At 40.5% G+C, this 23,805-nt stretch overlaps 1 protein-coding gene across 3 annotated transcripts in view; it reads right to left on the bottom strand.

The window, feature by feature from the left end:
* FKTN (fukutin) overlaps nucleotides 1-16,003 on the bottom strand; it is a 57,855-nt gene extending 41,852 nt beyond the window's left edge. For all 3 annotated transcript variants that reach the window (XR_009495671.1, XM_002689900.7, XM_015472678.3), the window contains exons 1-2: nucleotides 15,976-16,003; nucleotides 481-682 (exon numbers count right to left, since the gene is read on the bottom strand). Coding sequence is in view for 2 of the 3 variants with exons in the window: in XM_002689900.7 (XP_002689946.1) it covers nucleotides 481-585 (105 nt within the window). In the remaining variant the exon portion in view is untranslated. The remainder of the gene's footprint in view (nucleotides 1-480; nucleotides 683-15,975) is intronic.
* Between the last annotated feature and the right edge of the window lie 7,802 nt (nucleotides 16,004-23,805).

Raw genomic sequence — 23,805 nt, 5'->3', positions numbered from 1 at the left:
ATTAGTATATTTATAAGATCTTCAGAAGCTACTAGATTCTAAATCATTGTCTCTTTATCTTTATGCCTAAAGGTTTATAATAAAGGTAAGTTATAACACTATACTTCCCTGTTAGGCACTATATTAAAAATCAACTTTGTACTAAACTAAGTCTAACATTTTGTCAAAATTATTTATCACTGAACTCTTTCCAATGAGTGATGAAATGTTTGGAAAAATAACAATTTTCACACAATTCTATCAGAAAATTTCAACATCACTGAAACTTTGCACCTCTGACTTTTAGTGTTATTATAATAATTTTTAACTGCAATTCTGAATTGCTCCTTATCATGCCCATGAAGAGGAGAATTTCAAAGAAATATTTCTACAAGGATTTAAAAAACTGATTGATTTTAGGTACTGCAAAAGTAAAGTATGTTAGGAAGATATACAGCTATAATGAAGTTTAATAATGAGAAAGAAGGAAAAAAATGTTACCTTTGCTGATAAATAGTGCTTGTAGTAGTACAACTGAAATAGCAGAAATGCAGAACTTGTCAAAGTTAAAACCACCAAAATCACGTTCTTACTGATTCTACTCATCAGTTTGCAGTGCTCACTTGGTTGTCTTTTGAAAGTAACCCAGTTGGTTTCATCTTTTGGGGTAAAAAGATAATCTTGTTTTCTGTGAAAAATATTTCTGAAGAGCAAAACAACAACAAAAAAAAGCCTATATTTAATTTTTCAACTTTATTAACCATGAAAAAGTTACCTAAAGTTCAACAGAACATTCTTTGATTTGGTAATGTCCTATCCTAAAGAAATCATCAGATATAAGACCAAACCTGGAAGAACAAAAATGTTTATCATGGCATTCTTTACAATTGCAAAAAATAAACTTAAGTGGGATATCCATAAAAACTGACCAACAGAGATGGGAGGGATTCTCCCCCAGGGTTTCTGATTTAGTAGAACCGGGGTGAGGCCTCCGAGTTTGCAATTCTGATACATTCTCAGGTGATGCTGATGCACATACTAAGGCCACTGCCAAAGAAAAAATAAACTTTTGGTCAAGGAACATCACCTGTGTAACAGCTCTGTTGTCTAATGTGATGTAGGTTGTGGTCAGTTTTTATAAACATCCCATACACATTTTCAGTTTTTGGAAAGTGTAAAAAAAGTCATGATAAAAAATTTTGTTCTTTAACATGTACACACTACTTTATTTGTTTTTGGCTGCACTGGGTCTTCATTGCTGCACACGGGCTTTCTCTAGTTGCGGACAGCAGGGCCTACTCTCTAGCTGCGATGTGTGGGCTTCTCCTGTGCAGTGGCTTCTCTTGTGCAGTACAGGCTCTAGGTGCATGGGCTCGGTAGTTTTGACTTGCTGACTCAAGGGTGTGCAAGCTTCAGTAGTTGTGGCACAGGGACTCATTCGTTGTGGCTTGCAGGTTCCAGAATGTGACCTCAGTAGTCGTGGTGCACAGGCTTAGCTGCTCCGTGGCATGTGGAATCTTCGTGGATCAGGGACTGAACCCACATCCCCTACGTCACCAGGGAATTCCTCAAAGTTTCTGTTCATCTTTGGTCCCATCTGACTATTCCCTTAGAACAAGTAATTTAATACAGTTCTATTTCTTCTTACCTCCTCTTCACTGTTTGCTTTTGGTCATACACACAACATTTGGTTCTTCAAATGTTTATCTTTATTCCTTTAACTATATACTGCTGCTGCTGCTGCTAAGTCACTTCAGTCGTGTCCGACTCTGTGCGACCCCATAGACGGCAGCCCACCAGGCTTCCCTGTCCCTGGGATTCTCCAGGCAAGAACACTGGAGTGGGTTGCCATTTCCTTCTCCAATGCATGAAAGTAAAAAGTGAAAGTGAAGTCGCTCAGTCGTGTCTGACTCTTAGCGACCCTATGGACTGCAGCCTACCAGGCTCCTCAGCCCATGAGATTTTCCAGGCAACAGTACTGGAGAGGGGTGCCATTGCCTTCTCCGTTAACTATATACTAATACCTCTATTACTTCATGCATAAACTTTGTCTTTAGTTCTCCAGCTTTAGTTCTCTTCTACATCTCTCCTTTTAATCCTGACTTTTATTAGTTCACTTTGCTATAGTTCTTTTTTACTCTCAAATACCAATCTCTGTTTTTAAAATCTTATTCCTACTATGTTTCCCTGCCAGTCCTTTCACTGTATCATCTCTGTTCGTCTATTAGATGGCTGATATTTATCTTCTCCTTAAAATATGGGCATTATTTATCTTGAGTTCTTGCGTTGTTCAAAAACAGGTGTCAACTAATAGTTTGGCTTTGAGGTCACACCCTCTTTCCTCTGATGACTTACAGGATTTGTACCACTGTCCTGCAATACTAAATACTCCCTTCACAATATGTGATCCTTTCCCTGGCACTACAGGCAAGATGATCTTTTTAATGCATGAGCAAAGAACACATTCCTTAGTTTTGAAAAACAATTTTTTAAAAACTAGGTTATGTAATGATATTAATGATTGTTATTAGTTTTTCTTCATTATGTGCTCTTCCAATCTGTAGAATCAAGATTTCTTTCTCTGCAACAGGTTTTCATATGTGTTTTAAATACTTTTCTGTTCTAATGTTGAATTTCTATTCCCAGAACTACAATTAAGCATTTGTTTCATCTCCTTTCATTCCCATTTCACTTTGCTCAACTTTCAAAAGCCTGTCGTCATATCCTTACTGAGTTTTCAACAATATTAATTCTCTTTTCTGTTTCCTATGTGGCTTTTTATTCCTGATTTTATTTTTCTTTCTTGAGTTCTGCCAAATTATGACTCATTATTTACCACTGTCTTACTATTTCTTCCTAGCCAGTTAGCTTTCTCTATTATTTTAAAGAAGTGGCTGTGTTGTGCTTAGTCACTCAAGTCGTGTCCAACTCTTTGCAATCCCCTGGACTGTAGCCTGCCAGGCTCCTCTGCCCATGGGATTCTCCAGGTAAGAATACTGGAGTGGGTTGCCATGCCCTCCTCCAGGGGATCTTCCCAACCCAGGGATCAAACCCAGGTCTCCCACATTGCAAGCAGATTCTTTACCAGCTGAGCTACCAGGGAAGCCCTTAAAGAAGTAGTTGTCTCCTTAAATTTGTTATGCCACTACAGTTTTCTCGTGGGTCTTCATCACATGTTTTTCCATTTCTTTTTGCTTTTCTTTCTGTAACACTTGTGTAGATACTGTACTCGTTTTCTTTTTATCACTGTTTATCTTTGAATGAAATGAGCTTCACCCAGGCCAATTATTTGCAAGAGGATTGTAGGAGGAAGAATTAAGCCTGTGTTCTGGACTAGAAGATAGTCTCTCTAGCCTACAAGAGAGCTCTTTATGACACAGGGTGTCCTGTGCATGTGTGTGTGCGAGAGAGACAATGTATGTGAGAACAAGGAAGAGAAAGATGTTTAGCCATTATTTCTTGCCTCATCAAAAGAGCGCTTCCTGCAAAGGTCGTGTATCTGTGTGCTTTCTCATTTGTTCTTCCTTTCCTGCTAGAATATGTTGCCAGACATTCCAAGGAAGCTTCTCCTACTGCCTTTCTATGCAGCCGACACCACTGTAAACAGATCTATCTTTCACTGCTCTGTCAGTTCTACCTGAGATCTCTTTCTGTCAGAATGCTCTTTTAATCTCTTCCTGCTTACATTTGACATACAGTTCTCAAATATTTCAATTTGGGATACAGGACTCTAGTCCTACTGAAGATGTAATTATAACTGACCCTTGAACAATGCAGGGTTAGGGGTGTCAACATTTTATGCAGCTAAAAATCTGCATATAACTTATAGTTGGCCCTCCATATATATATATATATATATATATATATATATATATATATATATATATACGTAGTTCCTTTGTATCTGCATTTCCTTCATATATGTGGTTTGCATCTGTGGATTCAACTATCCAGGGGTCATATAATACTGTAGTATTTACTACTGAAAAAAATCCACACATTGTAGTTCAAACTTGTGTTGTTCAAAGGTCAACTATACATCTCTGTCTCTCATTTTCCTTGCTATTTCAGGGTAATTTCAGATAGAAGAGGGCAAATGTTTTTACTCTGCCATCTTTAAATCAGAATTCGTAGGATTTTGAAACAATTCAAATGGGCTTCCAGAGTGAAAGCCTATATATAGCAAACATCCAATGATGTTACATAAAGTCAACAAACTACTTAAGAGAAATATCACCAGTGATGTGAGTAATCTACTTGATTTACAGATAATGCATCAAGCAGATAACTGAAGAAATCATCATCATATTCTATCTCCTAAAACTAAAGATTAGCAACATCAAACAATATTAATAATGGTATTAGTCCTGCTGTCAGCTAAAACCTCCTAAAATAAGACAGTCAAATATGTACTGTGATAAGGATAGCTCACAAGATAATAAAAGGAACAGTCTTTATTTTCAGTATTTCAGCTCAGCTTTTTGTAATTGTGTTAAAAAGTACATCAATGTATTGTACTCTGATTCCTAAAATCTAAAGTAACACTTGGAGTGTGCTATAGTCCAGTCTTTCCTGTGCTTGAATTAAAAAATGGGAAGAAAATATAAAAGACCTATATAAACCACTACAGAAAAATAAAGTCAGAATTAATATCTTGTTCTCTTTTTGGACATAACTCTAACCTACTATTAATTCTTACATGAACTAAATCTCCAAAATATATCATCAATCACAACTACATTTTTATTATCAAGATGATATCCAATTAACTTTATTTCATTATTTATTTTCTGTAAATGCCAAACCAATTTAACTAACTGCCAAGATAAGAATATTAGCCCATCAAAACATTCCTTTTTGCTAGGACCATCTCGTCATTAGGAATGGAGTTACCACTTTAAAATGAGTAATGTTATACTTAAGAGGCCAAGGCTTATTGAGTTTACCTCTAAAATATCTCTTGCACCAACTTCCTCTTCTTTCTTCACTGTCATTCTAATTTAAACTCTAATTGTACAAATGTCTTAATTCTAATTGATGTCCCAGGTTCCACTTTCTGCCTACTCATAATCTTACACTGATAGACATACGAAGCTGCTGATAAATGAATCAAATTACATCATCAAAATTTTTCAATGGTTCCTTAACATCTACAAGTAAAGCTCAAGTTTCACATAAATTTGACCGATGAACAACACAGATTTGAACTACACAAGCCCACTTACACATAGATTTTTTTTTCAATAATAAACACTACAGTATTACACGATCTGCTGTTGACTTAATTTGTAGACATGGAACTGCAGACATGGAGGGCTGACTCTATTACATGTAGATTTTTGACAGTGTAAAGGATGGTGCCTACCATCCAGTTCTACAAGAATCAAGTCTTTAGCCAATGCAGTTGCTAACCTATAATATATGTGAAAGGAATTCAGGCTGAAGGGCAGGATGAAGCACTCTGTCCTCTGGGAAAACAGGCCTTTAGATAGTTGGAAATATTTCAGGAGAACAGTTTATGAACCTGGACTCTTACATCTTCCCATATTTAGAAAAGCACTAAAATCATTAACTGAGATACATGTTCCTTGTGACTAGGAGTAAACTTCTACAGAGATGTGTGCACGAGTGCACATACCTCTTTGCAAAATTATGTATCTATTGACCTCCCCTATCTACTTCCTCTTCTAAGAAATTACTCACAACTATCTGAGACCATCTCCCACATAAAACTGAAACTCACAGCTCTCACGATGTGTGTTTTTATTTCAGTTGACAGAGGTTTGGCACTCCTGACTGTACTGTTCAAGGGTCAAATACAGAAGCATTCAAGGCCATTCACAATCTAACTGAACATAAGACAAATTTTTTAGACTTTCTCCCACTTCACACAGTCTATGGTCTCTGCCCAAGTATTCCTGGAATACACACAACACTTTACTATCTCTTTGCTTTTGTTCATTTCCTCTTGTCTGAAGTATTCTCACCTATTTCCAGAGAACCAGTTCTATACCTCTTTACACAACTCCTCTCAATGACCTTCCTTTATGAAGTCTTTCATGCTCTTCCAAGTCAGAAGCAATCTCTTCCAGCTATAAATTCCTAGTCTTACCTTCTTTCAAGGAATAAATATTTACTGTCTACCTTAAAAGGGAGAGATGCCAACAAAATGCTAAGCCCTGAAGATAAAATAAGTAAAATAGCGTTCTCTATCTTCAAAGATTTTAGAGATGAGTATGTAAGAGTTTTTAAAAGAATGGTAATTGATGGTGGTGAAGGGTAAGAAGTCCTAAAGAACAGCATGGGAAGTATTTTCCAAAACACACAACCACCATCCTTACCACCTTCACATCTATTAAGAAACACTATTCTGGTTTGTGCTAGACTGTATTAGAGATAAATACAGAGACACTATCAAGGTGTAATGGTTATGAAGGAGTAAGTACAGGCTACTATGGAGCACAAAGAGAGGAAACTAACCTTAAGGCTTTTACTATTTTCTGTTTTGAAATACAGTTATTCAGTTCAGTTCAGTTCAGTCGCTAAGTCGTGTCCGACTCTTTGCGACCCCATGAATCACAGCATGCCAGGCCTGCCTGTCCATCACCAACTCCTGGAGTTCACTCAAACTCACGTCCATCAAGTCGGTGATGCCATCCAGCCATCTCATCCTCTATCATCCCCTTTTCCTCCTGCCCCCAATCCCTCCCAGCATCAGTCTTTTCCAATGAGTCAACACTTCGCATGAGGTGTCCAAGGTACTGGAGCTTCAGCTTTAGCGTCATTCCCTCCAAAGAACACCCGGGGCTGATCTCCTTCAGAATAGACTGGTTGGATCTCCTTGCAGTCCGAGGGACTCTCAAGAGCCTTCTCCAACACCACAGTTCAAAAGCATCAATTCTTTGGTGCTCAGCTTTCTTCACAGTCCAACTCTCATATCCATACATGACCAATTCTTCGGTGCTCAGCTTTCTTCACAGTCCAACTCTCACATCCATACATGACCACAGGAAAAACCATAGCCTTGACTAGACGGACCTTTGTTGGCAAAGTAATGCCTCTGCTTTTCAATATGCTATCCAGGTTGGTCATAACTTTTCTTCCAAGGAGTAAACGTCTTCTAATTTCATGGCTACAGTCACCACCTGCAGTGATTTTGGAGCCCCCAAAAATAAAGTCTGACACTGTTTCCACTGTTTCCCCATCTATTTCCCATGAAGTAATGGGACCAGATGCCATGATCTTCGTTTTCTGAATGTTGAGCTTTAAGCCAACTTTTTCCACTCTCCTCTTTCACTTTCATCGAGGCTTTTTAGTTCCTCTTCTCTTTCTGCCATAAGGGTGGTGTCATCTGCATATCTCAGGTTATTGATATTTCTCCCGGCAATCTTGATTCCAGCTTGTGCTTCTTCCAGCCCAGCATTTCTCATGATGTACTCTGCATATAAGTTAAATAAGCAGGGTGACAATATACAGCCTTGACGTATTCCTTTTCCTATTTGGAACCAGTCTGTTGTTCCATTACAGTTATTAGAATACATGAATCATCTCCCTTATCACACTAAAAATGACTGAATTAATATCCAGAAATAATAAAACTTAAAAAAAATAGTTTTGTGTTCTTTTGAACATTGTGCAGTTATTTGGGTATATTTAGCATACTTATTGAGAAGGCAATGGCACCCCACTCCAATACTCTTGCCTGGAAAATCCTATGGGTGGAGAAGCCTGGTAGACTGTAGTCCATGGGGTTGCGAAGAGTTGGACATGACTGAGCGATTTCACTTTCATGCATTGGAGAAGGAAATGGAAACCCACTCCAGTGTTCTTGCCTGGAGAATCCCAGGGACAGCAGAGCCTGGTGGGCTGCCATCTATGGGGTCGCACAGAGTCGGACACGACTGAAGCGACTTAGCAGCAGCAGCAGCAGCAGCAGTATACTTATAAATAAAAAAGGTATTAGCATACTTTATGCTTTTAGCATACTTTTTTTTATTTATATCTATCTAAATATACTCAACTGCACAATGTTCAAGAGAACACAAAACTATTTTTTTTAAGTTTTATTTTAAAAAGTTCTCTGTCCTACAGGAACTTCTATAATAAAACAGAATATGAAATATGAAAAAGTGAATTTTTAGAGTTTAATGCCCATACTTAGTTCTAACTCCCGAACAGTAAACATTTAAAAATAACATATGGAGAAATACAGCATAGAACCAAAAGAAAAATATTATTTGTGTATACATTTCTCTTTACATGTGACATTTTAGCTATTAAAAATGCTGAGGAGGACAAGTAATGTATTTTCACTTATATTAGGTAAAGCTTCATAAAGAAAGCAGTATATCATGTCTAATGGAAAAGAAGAACACTACACAGATAGTAAATTTAAATGATGGGATGGTGGAGGAGACAGAAAATGTTTAAAAAAAAAAAAGAAGATGTAATGGGGACTTTAAGGGAAGTTATGAGGTTTAAGTACCTAAGTATCTTCCAGTTCTAATGCAAATATGAGAAGGCTAATATGTAAGTAACCACCTGCAATGCAGGATATCCCGGTTCGACTCCTAGTTCTGGAAGATCCACTGGAGAAGGGATAGGCTACCCACTCCAGTATTCTTGGGCTTCCCCTGTGGCTCAGCTGGTAAAGAATCCACCTGCAATGAGGGAGACCTGGGTTTGATCCCTGGATTGGGAAGGTTCCCCCAGAGAAGGGAAAGGTGACCCACTCCAGTATTCTGGCCTGGAGACTATATAGTCCATGAGGTCGCAAAGAGTCAAACATGACTAAGCGACTTTCACACTACAGCACAGAATTAGTCTTAGATGACTTGGAAACAGGCTCTAACTAGTGCATGAACTAGGATTTGGCAATTAAGAAGAAAGGAATGGGGCAGATCAGCTTCCCAACTGAACTTTTAATGGGTTATAGGTGTCAGAGTTATCAGTCCTATCAGTCTTTGAGCCTGGGTAACTAGAGACCAAGACTGTCACCTCCAGCCAAGAACAAACATATTCTTTTACCCTTTCTTTTGTTCTTTATTATCAATTTGTATCAAGGCACGAGAAAGGCTGGAAAAAACTAGTGGTAGATGACAGCCGCACACAAATTTGAAGGAAAAATGTATAGGATAGGAAGCTCAAGATAGTTCTCAGGCTCTTACTACAACCAAGAGCAGCATTTCATATTCTTTCAGCTTCCCATTGCCATTTCACATTATCACTTGTTCTTTGATGGTAATAGCATGAAAAATTTTGGAATCTGCCTTAACCTGACACCCGTCCCCCACTACTCTTTTGAGGATTATTTTGATAGGGATCTGTTTGAAAGAATGTCAAACTGTCTGACTTTCTTATTCCACTTCTCCCCACTTGTGCCTTCTGGATCACCTCTCTTGATATCAGAGGCCCTTGAACAAGAAATGACCAGCCCTAGCAGTGAAGTTAGGTTCGTAGATGACGTATGTTAGCCTGGTGCCCTCAGTGCTGCTAGACCCAATTTACTCAGAAACACTAAGAAATGCAAGGAAGGCACAGTGGTGACAGAATTGAGATTCAAATACATCCGGCACTGCAAAATAAAACAGGAGGCTAAATTAAAGAAAGAGGGTAGTGTAAACAGTCAAAGCCATTGTTTTGAAATAAGGTAGCAAACTGGAAGACATAAAGAGAAAATGCTTCTAAGATGTATTTAGAGAGAAGATGGGGAAAAAAGTCAACATTTTCAGCTGTTCTAAGCCAAAAACACACCAGTATCAACAGATGCTATCCATCTTACTTAAATACCGCTGGTCCTAATATACTGTTCTTTTTCTTTCATTGCTAACTTTGCAAGACGGTCAGTAACCCGGAAGCAAAGGTTAGACTGTAAGGGTTTAAGAAGTCTCTTCATCTGCTTACCACTCATTCACTTCTTAACCCTTTGCAATATAACCTCTCTCAAAATGCTGACACTGGAAGATTAAAAAATTAGTTTCTCCATTTGATGCTCCAGAAAAATCCAAAATACACAGCAACTCCTTCTGAATGACTATGGAGTAGTGAGCTTTTAGAGAATGTCTGAAATGAAAGACCTAGATAAGAAAGAAAATGAAGACAGGAGGGGACTGATTTATGGGGGCAAAGTAAAAGGGTGAAGGAAGTGGCACTGCCTACAAAGTGTACTGTTCTGTGTTTGATATGAAATCTGGACAGACGTTCTCTTTACATTTGCTTGTTCCTAATCATTTAATTAGATTTACTTCCCGTGTCTACTGACTATTGCTTACAAATATTTTACCAGACTGCTGGTGATGTCCTCTTAAACACCACTGTCCACCTTCAAGCCAGATTTTTTTCATGACTTGCCCCTCTATTCTGTTAATGGTATCCCTATTTTCTCAATTATTTATGTTCAAAACAGTTTTTACAGTTCTAACTCCTTATCTAATGAGTCAACAAACTATACATTCTTCTCAGTGCCTCTAAAAGCTGTCATTTCTTTCCCATTTCCAGTATAGTTAGCCAACTGTCAAGGCCTTATTAACTCTGCCTAAATAGAAAGCCTCCTACATGAATACAGATAGTCCCTGACTTACAGTTTGACTTATAGTTTTTGACTTTACAGTGGAGCAAAAGTGACAAGCATTCAGTAGAAACGGTGTTTGAATTTTGATTTTTTTTCCCGCAGCTAGCAATAGGTCCCACATAATCTCTCATGATGCTGGACAGTGGCAGTGTGAGGCACAATTCCCAATTAACCATGTGATCACAAGGTAAACAACTGACACTTCAGACCATTCTGCTTTTCATTTGTAGTATTCAATAAATTATCTGAAATATTTAATACTTTATTATAAAATAGGCTTCATATTAGATGATTATGCCCATCTGTGTAGGCTAACATATGTGTCCCCAAGACATTTAAAGTAAGCTAGGCTAGGCTATGATGTTCAGCAGGCTAGGTACATTAAATGCATTTTCAATTTATGATGAGTTTATCAAATTGAGGAAGATCTGTACTCTACTACTAGGTTTTCCTTGATACACTTATCTCAGGGACCAAAGTGCAGTCATTTCTACAGTGACACTTTGTGTCACTTTCCCCTGCTTTAAGGACTTCCACGGCTAATTGAGTACTAATCCCCTAAATGAACCCACTGATACAGTGCCTTCTTACCTTGGTGCATTTGTCTATGCTATTCCTTCTGTGCGTAACAGTTTCTCCCCCACACCCTGCCTCTCTTACTGTCTTTTGAGTAGTTAAGACCATAGGCTCTGAAGACAGACTGCTGCTGCTGCTGCTGCTAAGTTGCTTCAGTCATGTCTGACTCTGTGCGACCCCATAGACGGCAGCACACCAGGCTCCCCCGTCCCTGGGATTCTCTAGGCAAGAACACTGGAGTGGGTTGCCATTTCCTTCTCCAATGCGTGAAAGTGAAAAGTGAAAGTGAAGTCGCTCAGTCGTGTCCGACTCTTAGCGACTCCATGGACTGAAGCAACTTAGCAGCAGCAGCAGGCAGGTTATTTAATCTCTCTGTGACTCCATCTTAAAAAGTATGGATCTATAAATTTACTTAATTCACAGGGCTGTTCTGTCAGATTAAGATATGTAAAGCACTGAAGAGTACCTGCTGCTGCTACTGCTAAGTCACTTCAGTCGTGTCCGACCCTGTGCAACCCATAGACGGCAGCCCACCAGGCTCCGCCGTCCCTGGGATTCTCCAGGCAGGAGTACTGGAGTGGGTTGCCATTTCCTTCTCCAATGCATGAAAGTGAAAAGTGAAAGTGAAGTCGCTCAGTCGTGTCCGTCCCTCAGCAACCCCATGGACTGCAGCCTTCCAGGCTCCTCCATCCACGGGATTTTCCAGGCAAGAGTACTGGAGTGGGGTGCCATTGCCTTCTCCAGAAGAGTACCTAGAACATGACAAATTCTAACATGATAAATGCTAGCAATAAAATTAGTAGACAAAAAACTAGAGACCTTTAGTCTACTAGTAATTCCCTTTGCTGTCCGATAACTAAAGGTCCCCTCATTTACATCCACACAGCACTTGTAGTTGTACTATTTCTGCAGTCAGTCTTAATCAGTTACAGTTCCTTGAGACAGGAGGCTGTCATGTTTCCATATTCCTCAGTATTTCATATTCTATATTCTTCCACAGTAGAATTCAAACACATAGATTGTAAAAGATTTATGATGGATTTCCATTACCCCAGAAAAGCTGTGTCCCCAGAACAGTACAAAAGTATTTGAGATAAGTGGTGAATGCAAGTACCAGCAGGTGAAGAGTGACAGCCAGAGTTTATGTCACACAGATCAGTTTGGTTTGTTCCCTCATTCTTTTTTTCCATTAAGTTCACAAATATTACTGGGTCCTATGTACATCCTACAGACACCAGGCAACCTGTGAGCTGTTCCCTGTTATAAGACTCTATAGTATAAACGAAAGATTATGGTTATTGCAAAGGCAGCAGAAAGTTGAGGAACCAAGGATTTCTTTTGACCCAAACATAGTTTACATACATCATTTTCATGGGTCATTTAAGAGCTATCTTAGTAGCATACACACCAGAGTAAGAACAGTGGTTGTCTTTGGGATGGGAGGACTGTAGGTGTTTTTCTTTTTCCTTTTTATTTATCCTATGTGAATATCAATTGGTTTTGTAATGGGAAGAAAAAAATGACTAAGTTTTCAAAAAAACTTAAAAAAGCTCTCTCATTCTATGGCTCAGTTAACAAATACTACAGCCCCTACAACACCACAAGCTTTCATTATTTTAATATCTCCCAATTTTTGGAGTAACAGAATAGCATTAAACCAAGGTATTTGTAACTGGGTAAAGTCTTTCCCCCCAAAATGCAAGTACTTAGCTGCTTGGTTGAGGATGTTTGGGTACTGATCTCAGTAAAACTATAAAGCTAACAGGATCAAACACATGACTCAGCATGCATCAAGTACTTAGTACAATATATGTGTGAATACATATACATACATAAAATCTGGATGTATGTTCACCAATATATCAATAATGCTCATTTCTAAGTATGGACATTAGTGTGATTTTTACATTGTTCTTTATGCTTTTCTACACTGTCCTGATATTTTTATAATGAACACATATTATTTTCATAAAGACAACAAAATTATTAATAAATCTTTGCTACTTAAAAGTATGGTCCTCAGACCAACAAATCAACATCACGTTGGAGCGTGTCAAAAATTCTTAGGCCCTACTGCAGACCCAGTGATTCAGAATCTATATTTAATCCACACTTTAAGATCCTCGGGTGGTTCATATGTGCATTCAAATTTGAAAAGCACTGATTTAGAACATGATGGCCTTTACATGCAGGGACAACAGGAACAACATCTGCCTTCATTATACATTGCAGGCATGAAACATAAGTATTTGTTGAATAAATAAGTATGTAAATGATATTACTTCTGAATAGACATCAGAATGACCGTGGAGACTGTATCTATCTGAATTATTTATTTTCTACCAGAGTTCCCAGAAATGGTTGCTTAATATTTACTGTAAATACTGTTAAATTATTTTAGTAAAATGTTGACCCCCAAAATGTTATCCTTTTTGAAAAGGAGTCCTTGCTTATAGAGATCTATACATCTCTTTCAATCATTTCTCTAGTCTCCTATCTACACACACATCCTATAGTGACTCTTTACAGTCTCTCCCTCAAAGCAAACTCATTTTCAATCTAGAGGGAAACCTTACTACTTAACTTTCTTAAACTCCAGCTATCTAAATATTTAACTGTATGTCCTACACCTCAAATTTAACCCTTTTATTCTCCATCAACTATCTCTCTGCCCCATTCCGGAGAACAGTTCTCCATTGTCACAGACTCACATTTTACAAGTTTTAGAGAAGAGAGACCACTAAGTCTAACAACATTATTTTACAGAAGAGAATAGGATCTAGAATTAAATGACAGCCCAAGAGGCTAGTTATTAGCAACACAAAACTACAGTCTGCACCACCGTACTCCCAATACATTATCACATCCTAGAATTTTGATAGAATTCTCATTTTTATCAACAGCACTTAAATTCACTTTTTAGAAACACAGGTTCAAAATATCAATCACCTAGACCCAAGAAATCAAGTTCTGTGTATTGTTGACATTTCTCTCACTCTTTTTTTCTTCCTTTTTAGAACACATTGCACTTTCTTTTCAGTTGAGGTTCCTTCAACATGTAGTGCCATCCTCCCCAAATCCTCTATCCTCCCAGAGGCTTATTCCTGCTGCCTCTACCTTTATCTATGGTGCTTGATAGAGACGGTTCTGGATGACTCAAACTCTACCCATCCTCAAAGTACAGCCCAATCCCAGACTTCTTTTTCCCCAACTTCTAATGCACTGCTCCATCACTCACTTTTGTATTTGTTCACAGTTCAGTTCAGTTCAGTCGCTCCGACTCTTTGTGACCCCATGAATCGCAGCACGCCAGGCCTCCCTGTCCATCACCAACTCCTGGAGTTCACCCAAACTCATGTCCATTGTGTTGGTGATGCCATCCAACCATCTCATCCTCTGTCGTCCCCTTCTCCTCCTGCCTTCAATCTTTACCAGTATCAGGGTCTTTTCAAATGAGTCAGCTTTTCGCATCAGGTGGCCAAAGTATTGGAGTTTCAGATTCAACATCAGTCCTTCCATGAATATTGAGAACTGATTTCCTTTAGGATGGACTAGTTGGATCTCCCTGCAGTCCAAGGGACTCTCAAGAGTCTTCTCCAATACCACAGTTCAAAAGCATCAATTCTTCAGTGTTCAGCTTTCTTTATAGTCCAACTCTCACATCCATACATGACCACTGGAAAAACCATCGCCTTGACTAGACGGACTTTTGTTGGCAAAGTAATGTCTCTGCTTTTCAATATGCTATCTAGGTTGGTCATAACTTTCCTTCCAAGGAGTAAGCGTCTTTTAATTTCATGGCTGCAATCACCATCTGCAGTGATTTTGGCTGAAGCTTATTCTTTGGAAACCTACTATCTTCAAAAGTAAAAAGAACCTGATATCATCGAGGTTCTCTTTTTAATCTGAGAAATCTGAGGCCCAGAGAGAAGTGACTTCTCTTGCGTTACTTGAGAACTGGTGATGGTGACAAAATCTGAACACAATTCCCCAGATTCCTATCCAAAGCTTGCGTCAGCTCTCTACGTGTCAGTCTTTCCCGACACCCCCCGTTGATAATGCAAACAAAAGGCATATGTCAGTGCCATATGAAACTTTATTTACACGGCCAGCAGTGTCCATCCCATTATCAAGCACACAAAATGTACATGTCAGTAAACACTGCTCCAACTGAACTGAAAGCTGAACCCAGAGGGAAAGCAAGAGAGAAAGGGATGACTAATTCAAATACCCCTCTCTAGAAAGCTATCGTAGCTCCCCCATTGCCCGCGGAAGCACCCCACACTCCCTCATGGGCATCAAGGCCCTTGCCAGTTGAGCCCCGGCGTTAGCTCCCGCCATGTTCCTGGCTTCCCGTCTCCGCACCCATCCCTCCAGCCATTCCCCTAATACGCAGAGCTGCCCAGACTTGGGAGCTCCTTTCATGCTTCTACACTTTTACACACATTGGCCCCATAACGTGCAACGCTCTCCTCCTCCCCCTAGATCCTTTTCCAAACCCGGAGACGGCTCTCACGACCCTACTCAAACGTCACGACCTCAACTGGGTCCTACAAGGGTCTCGATGGAGTCCAAATCCGATCCTATCCCGGGAGGAGGATTTTAGTGGCTAACACGACTAGAAGCGTGGCAGCGAGGGGAGGAGCCCGAGCACACCCTCCCTGAGGTGCTCGTGGACTGCCTCGCAGAGTATTCCCAGCCCGGAGGGCGCTCAACCTGTGGCCTGCCTGGCCAGGGCAGGTGCCCAGAGAGCTGGGCGAATGCCCAGTGACGGCAGCCGAGCCACTGGCGACACCCTCCTGAGATGCCCGCCCATCCCTGGAGACCAAGCAGCGCCTCTCACACCTTACCTCAGCCAACAGCGGCGGCAACTCCGCTTTACGGCACTCACAGCAACTGCTGCAAAAGGGGCCTTCAAGCGCGGGGTCGTGCGCACTGGTCTGGTTGGTGCCTGAGGCGTAAGGCACGTTCTGGAGACCGGCCACCGGCAGGTCTAGACTCCCGGCGCTTCCTCACTGGCCGAAGGTTACTGAACCCGGAAGTTTTCTGGTTTGGGGGAGTAAGCTACGTAGCCAGGCTTTTTTTTTCTTTTTATAATATCTTTTGCCTAGGTAACTACTACAGCAGCGCACAGAGGCGATCTGAGATTTTAGGAAGTGGTCCAAGAATTGGAGAGGCACCCGCTGAGCTGTGTTCCCCAAAGTGTGTGGGTTTGCCAGATAAAATATAGGACGCCAGTTAAATATGAATTTCAGATAAGCAACGAATAATTTTTTAGTGTGTATGCTCTGCAGAGGGATTCAGAATAACTCCAGATTCTGGTTTCGGTACCGTCGGGTGAGACGGGGGATGGAGTGGGAAACGATCGTCGTGCTCAGTCGCTAAGCTGTGTAGTCGCTAATTCTGGTACGACTGTTTTGCGACCCCATGGATTGTAGCCCGCCAGGCGCCTCTGTCCGTGGGATTTCCCGCGAGAATATTAGAGTAGGTTGCCATTTCCTCCTCCAGGGTATCTTTGCCACCCAAGGGTCAAACCCGTCTCTCCTGAGTCTTCCGGCGGATTCTTTACCACTGATCCACGTGGAAAACAACTGAGTTAATATTGCTATTAAGGTGCCTGGGGAACATCCGAGCTCCAGCGAACTGTTACACTTCTGTTAAATTCTGCAAATACACATTCAGTGCCGGACTGGACGAACTTTTAACTGTAATCCAAAGAATTACTGTAAAGGAACACAGATGAATCAGTTTTGACATAATTTTGAAAACTAAAAAACCAATCACTGTAATTTTAAGTTCTTTCTACAAAAATTTCTATGATCAGCCCAGGATGAAAACTGAAAATACTCTCCTCATATATCTGAGTAGTTTGCTAAACTTTTTTTTTTTTTTTCATTTTGAAATCAGCATTTTATAATAGTAGTACTGCTGGTATGTATAACAATTTTTGTATTAATACCTAATACTGTATATACATTTTCTTACACCCCGAGTTATTTTTAGTCGGTTAACTTGGTTTCCAACTTGATGCATGATATATACATTTTTGTGCCTTCTAGAATACTACTATTATGAAATGCTCAATAATGCACATGGAATCTGAACTGTTTTTTGAAAAGGATAAAATTAAGTGTTTTTCTTTCTCACCTCCCAGGGTTATGTTCCTTATCAGTTTCTTACTTTTCCTTGCAGAAGTTTTGTGTACATACTGATTTATTTTGTATGTAACCAGACAACACCAGTACTGAACCCCAGTTCCATTGCTTGCTGCTCAAAAGGCCAGTACTCAAGACCAGTGTTAGTGGAAAAGGAAAATTTGCTTTATTCAGGAGCCCTGCAACCTGGGAAGACGGTGGACTGCTGTCCTAAGGCTATCTCCAAGTTGCTAGTTAGGAGAAAAATATTGTAAAGGCAGTGTGAGGGAGGGACCAGGGTGCGTGACCAGCTTGTATGTCGTTCTTGGAAGTTTCCAGCATCACCAATCTGTTTTCAACCAGTGTGTGGTCTATGTGCTTAAGGTCAGCAGTTTTCATCAGGTGGGGGCCAGCTTCCTGTTAAAATAACTTCAGTTCAGTTCAGTCGCTCAGTCGTGTCCGACTCTTTGCGACCCCATGAATCGCAGCACGCTAGGCCTCCCTGTCCATCACCAGCTCCCGGAGTTCACTCAGACTCACGTCCATCGAGTCAGTGATGCCATCCAGCCATCTCATCCTCTGTCATCCCCTTCTCCTCCTGCCCCCAATCCCTCCCAGCAACTGCTATTAATTGAAATACAGAACATACATAAAAATTCTTGACTTCATGGTTCCTTACAAGTGAAACTCATTAGTTAAGACTGAAGACTGCCAGGGCATGAACTCACTACCCTGAAACTTGATAAAATCATTGAGCATTTATCCTGCCTTTCTTATTAGAACAGGATTTCAGTGTAATCAAAATGCTAATAAGAATTCCAACTAATAAAGAATGAATGATAGAACAATTATTGCTACTCCTAGTGAAATAAGAACAACAACCCTCATCAGCAGAGGCTAAAATTAAGTTGAAATGTTGATGGGGAATTTCCTAATAGGTGGATTAGGCTGGAACCCCCTGAACCCACTGATCAATCTTATCATTAACCCTGGGACAACATCACACCATGCACTTTCAGATGTGATGCAACAGAAAGTACACAGCACTACCTGTGAAAGATTCTTGCCTAAAAATTGAACCCACATTTAACCATAACTCTCGACTTAACAGAGGCTATAGAGAATCGCTCAGAATGTGATCAATGGTATTTAAAAGGTGGTGGAGAGAACTAATGCAAAACCAGACTTAAGAGACATGCCCAAATGCAATGTTTGGACCTTGTCTGGACCCTGACTTTAAAAAAGCAACCATAAAAACACATTTAAGACAACTGAAATTTAATACGGACTGAGCCATTAGATGATACTAACGGATTGCAGTTAATTTTGCTAAGAATGTTAATAGAATGTGGCTGTCTCATCATTGATGTATACTGCAGTACTTATGGGTGAAATTTTTTAGAACTCTAAAAATGACAAACATGGCAAAATGTTAACAATTGATAAATCTAGATGATGAACATAAACGTGTTCATTATAAATAGCCTCTCTACTCTTCTGCCAGGTGGCTCAGTGGTAAATAATCTGCCTGCCAATGCAGGAGATGCAGATTCAATCTTTGGGTCTTGAAGTTCCCCTGAAGAAGGAAATGGCAACCGATTCCAGTATTCTTGCCTAGAAAATTCCATGGACAGAGGAGCCTGGCGGGTTAATCCACTGGGCTGTAGAGTCAGATGCATGCATGCATGTTTGAAAACTGTCGTAATAAACAAAAGGGGAAAGTTATGAGGTTCATAAATGTAAAGTGCATAAAAAGTCTTGATCCATGTAAAGCTTTAAAAAGACAGTTATAATAGAGGATTACATTAGTCAATATTTTTTTTTTGTAGCCACACCTCAGGCATTCAGGAGACCTGGTTCTCTGACCAGGGATCTAAACTATGTCCACTGCAGTGGAAGCACAAAGTCCTAACCACTGGACTTGCAGGGAATTCCCAACACTGGCCACTCTTTTGATTTAAACTACGGTCTTTATAAATGTGGACCAACTGATTAGCTTTTCTTACATAAACCAGAGACAATTTAATGGATCATCTATAGTTTCTGGTATGTTTCTTTAAAGTGGACCAGGAACTTAAAGATAGAAGTGAAGGAATCTCAATTCAGAGTCCTAGATTTGTATTTTTCTTTTTTGTAATCCTCTATAATTTACAATTTTCTTGGATACAGCTAACTCGTCAGCAACTTAATCTTCATCACTGAAGTTCCCCCCACCTTCCTCATAAGTAACTTTTCATACTTGAATTCCATTGGTTTATGTAATATTTAAATTACACAATTAAAACAATGCCATTGGCACAAGTAAGTTGGGGAACAAACAGCTAACTAGAGGTATACAGACCATTCAACTGGCAGGAGCAGCACTTCTCTAGTATACCAGAGGGGAGCCCAGCTGTGAGCCTTCAACTCACTGTGAATCACAGTCAGTGTACTTTAACCTGGTTAGCCAGTCCAGTAGGGGAGGGGTACAAGGATTGGTAAAAACAGTCCCTATTATTAGCAGATAACCATCTTTTAAAAATCATCCAGACGCAGTAGCACATACACATCCTGGCCCACTATTAAGACGGTGGGGTCTGGGGCAAAAGGGTAGAAATGGAGGCCAACCTCGATTTAAGTGTCTAAATACCTCAGAGTCGATCATATACACATAACATATAGACTTCTATCTTGATAAACATTTCTTCTCAAGGAACAGAAATCTAGGTTCAAGATTGAATTCTCAGACATGTGCTGGAAAGCGACAACAGGAGAACCAGGTCAGCCTGTTCTCCCTGAAGTCCCCTGGGACTGTTTCTCTTAAGCCTCTAGCTGCAGCTTGCCCAAGGGTCCTGGTAGCGTGAAAGTATACACCCCATTCTGCACATCCAAACTCCTGAACTGCCTCCCCTTGAAGGGAGTCTTAAGTCTGCACATCTCTTAAGTCTCCTGCATGGCAGGCAGGTTCTTTACCACTAGCAGTATTATCTGTGACCGTGTATGTAACAGAAATACCTAGAAATAAATGTTTCTAGCGGTATATGTCTGTAGTGCAGAATGTCTTCAGGATGGATTGGGGAAGAGGCCTGCATGTGTTATGGAAGCCAGCTTTGGGCTGGTGGGACAGGGAATTATGGGATCCTGGCTGTCGAGTTTATAGTGGGTAATGGAACATAGACTAGGAGTAGACACAATTCCTCACCAGCTTCACTTGTTCATTCTGTGTAAGGTACAGCCTGAGATTGAGGATCAGGGCAGGAACCCCTTTCTTGCCCAAGTCTCAGTGTACATGCCAATCCCTATGGTATCATGCTATATATACTGTTGCGCTTGCTCTATTTCATGGTTATCATGAAAACCCTCCCATTTACAACAGTATCAGCTGTGTAGGGTTACCTGGAGGTACTATCTAATCCCACGACCTTGTGGAAAATGGGCGTAAACATACTACTGGTACCATGCAGTGTAAAAGTAAAATGAGGTGTAATAAGGACAGTTGGATAAAAAAGTGGAATGTACACAATTTCCTGAGTTCTTGTCCCAGCGATCCAGTCAGGCACATTAGGACTGGTATATCAACGAAATGGTTCTCTAATTAAGGAAGCCAATTCCAAAAATGGTTTATATAACATTTTGGGAGGGGGGCATGCAGAATATATCTATATATTGCTGCACAGTATACAACTTGTGCAGCAACATAGAAAAGGGAAGCCTTCAGAACCATGGTAGTGCACTGTTAACAATTAGGTTGTGTTTTGCTATCATAATGCTGCAATGTGTGTGTGTGCATGCATGCTGACTTCAGTCATGTCCAACTCTTTGTCACCGCATGAACCTTAGCCTTCCAGGCTCCTCTGTTCATAGGATTCTCCAAGCAAGAATCCTATGGATTCTTGGGATTCTGGAGTGGGTTGCCATGCCTTCCTCCAGGGGATCTTCCTGACCCAGGGATTGAACCCACATCTCTTAAGTCTCCTGCATGGCAGGCAGGTTCTTTACCACTAGCAGTATTATTTGTGACCGTATATGTAACAGAAATACCTAGAAATAAATGTTTCAAGTGAAAGCGAAGTAGCTCAGTCTTGTCTGACTCTTTGCAACCCCATAGACTGTAGCCTGCCAGGCTCTTCTATCCATGGGATTTTGCAGGCAAGAATCCTGCAGTGGGTTGCCATTTCCTTCTCCAAGGGATCTTCCCAACCCAGAGATCAAACCCAGGTCTCTTGCATTGAAGGCAGTTTCCTTACCATTGCAGGAAGACTCCTTATATATGTATTTAATACCTTGATCTTTTTTTTTTTTTTTGGGTGGGGGGGGGTGTTAGTTCTAAAGGTCTTGTAGGTCTTCATAGAACCGTTCAACTTCAGCTTCTTCAGCGTTATTGGTTGGGGCATAGGCTTGGATCACTGCGATATTGACTGGTTTGCCTTGGAAATAAACAGAGATCATTCTGTTGAGATTGCATCCAAGTACTGCATTTGGGGTCTCTTTTGTTGACCATGATGGCTACTCCATTTCTTCTAAGGGATTCCTGCCTGCAGTAGTAGATAGAATGGTCATCTGAGTTAAATTCACCCATTCCAGTCCATTTTAGTTCGCTGATTGCTAGAATGTCGACGTTCACTCTTGCCATCTCCGGTTTGACCACTTCCAATTTGCCTTGATTTATGGACCTAACATTCCAGGTTCCTATGCTTCAGCAATACGTGAAGCGTGAACTTCCAGATGTTCAAGCTGGTTTTAGAAAAGGCAGAGGAACCAGAGATCAAATTGCCAACATCCGCTGGATCACCAAAAAAGCAAGAGAGTTCCAGAAAAACATCTATTTCTGCTTTATTGACTATGCCAAAGCCTTTGACTGTGTGGATCACAATAAACTGTGGAAAATCCTGAAAGAGATGGGAATACCAGATCACCTGACCTGCCTCTTGAGACACCTGTATGCAGGTCAGGAAGCAACAGTTAGAACTGGACATGAACAACAGACTGGTTCCAAATAGGAGAAGGAATACGTCAAAGTTGTATATTATCACCCTGCTTATTTAACTTACATGCAGAGTACATCATGAGAAACGCTGGGCTGAAGGAAGCACAAGTGCTATCAAGATTGCCGGGAGAAATATCAATAACCTCAGATATGCAGATGACACCACCCTTATGGCAGAAAGAGGAACTAAAAAGCCTCTTGATGAAAGTGAAAGAGGACAGTGAAAAGTTGGCTTAAAGCTCAGCATTCAGAAAACTAAGATCATGGCATCTGGTCCTATCACTTCATGGCAAATAGATGGGAAACAGTGTCAGACTTTATTTCTTTGGGTTCCAAAATCACTGCGGATGGTGACTGCAGCCATGAAATTAAAAGACGCTTACCCCTTGGAAGGAAAGTTATGACCAACCTAGACAGCATATTCAAAAGTGATACTACTTTGCCAAAAAAGGTCCGTCTAATCAAGGCTATGGTTTTTCCAGTGGTCATGTAGGGATGTGAGAGTTGGACTGTGAAGAAAGCTGAGCGCCAAAGAATTGATGCTTTTGAACTGTGGTGTTGGAAAAGACTCTTGTGGGTCCCTTGGACTGCAAGGAGATCCAAGCAGTCCATCCTAAAGGAGACCAGTCCTGGTTGTTCATTGGAAGGACTGATGCTGAAGCTGAAACTCCAATACTGTGGCCACCTCATGGAAGAGCTGACTCATTGAAAAAGACCCTGATGCTGGGATGGATTGGGGGCAGGAGAAGGGGACGACAGAGGATGAGATGGCTGGATGGCATCACCGACTCGATGCACATGAATCTGGATGAACTCCGGGAGTTGGTGATGGACAGGGAGGCCTGGTGTGCTGCAATTCATGGGGTCACAAAGAGTCGGACACGACTGAGCAACTGAACTGAACTGAATACCTTGGTATTACCTGTTCACCAGAAATGCTGCACCCATTCACACTCCACCTTCTGTATGAAGGTATTGGTTTCTCAGTGTCTTTGTCACAGTCTTCCCTCTGTGACTCAAAACTATCATCTCTTCATTCTTCTCTTGGTAAAAATGCTTAGTTACAAGAACTCCAGCCTTGTTTGGTCGTTGACTGGTTTTATCTCCCAAACTGGTTTCAAGTTAGAATATAAATTTAAAAAATCTTAGCTTCTGATTCTGTCTTAGCTACCAAAATGTAATCCAAGATGTGACAACTTCCAAAGACAGAAACCAAGTTCCTGGTTTATATAATAGTTACTCACAGCATCTATAGCTGCACTGTACAAGCAGCAGCTATTAATACTAGCAAGATGTGGCTCTTTACATTTAAGTTACAATGAAAATTTTAGTTCCCTAGTTGAACTAGCTATACACATTGAAAGTGCTCAACAGCTGGCTGTGGCTAGTGGCTTACTGTGTTGGACAGCCCAGGTTACAGAACGTTCCGTCATCGCAAACAACTGCGTTGAATAGCACTGCTCTAAAATAAAAAAAACCTTTGGAAGCAGAATTCCTAATGGCTATTTTATCTCTCATGCTCAACAGCACACTGTAGATACTTAATAAGAGTGGATAAAATGCAAGAACTGAAGCAAAAG

The sequence above is a fragment of the Bos taurus genome, chromosome 8 (genome assembly GCF_002263795.3).
Source record: "Bos taurus isolate L1 Dominette 01449 registration number 42190680 breed Hereford chromosome 8, ARS-UCD2.0, whole genome shotgun sequence".
Lineage (NCBI taxonomy): Eukaryota > Metazoa > Chordata > Mammalia > Artiodactyla > Bovidae > Bos > Bos taurus.
Note: the sequence above shows the minus strand (reverse complement) of the source record. Positions and strands in the feature narration are given on the sequence as shown.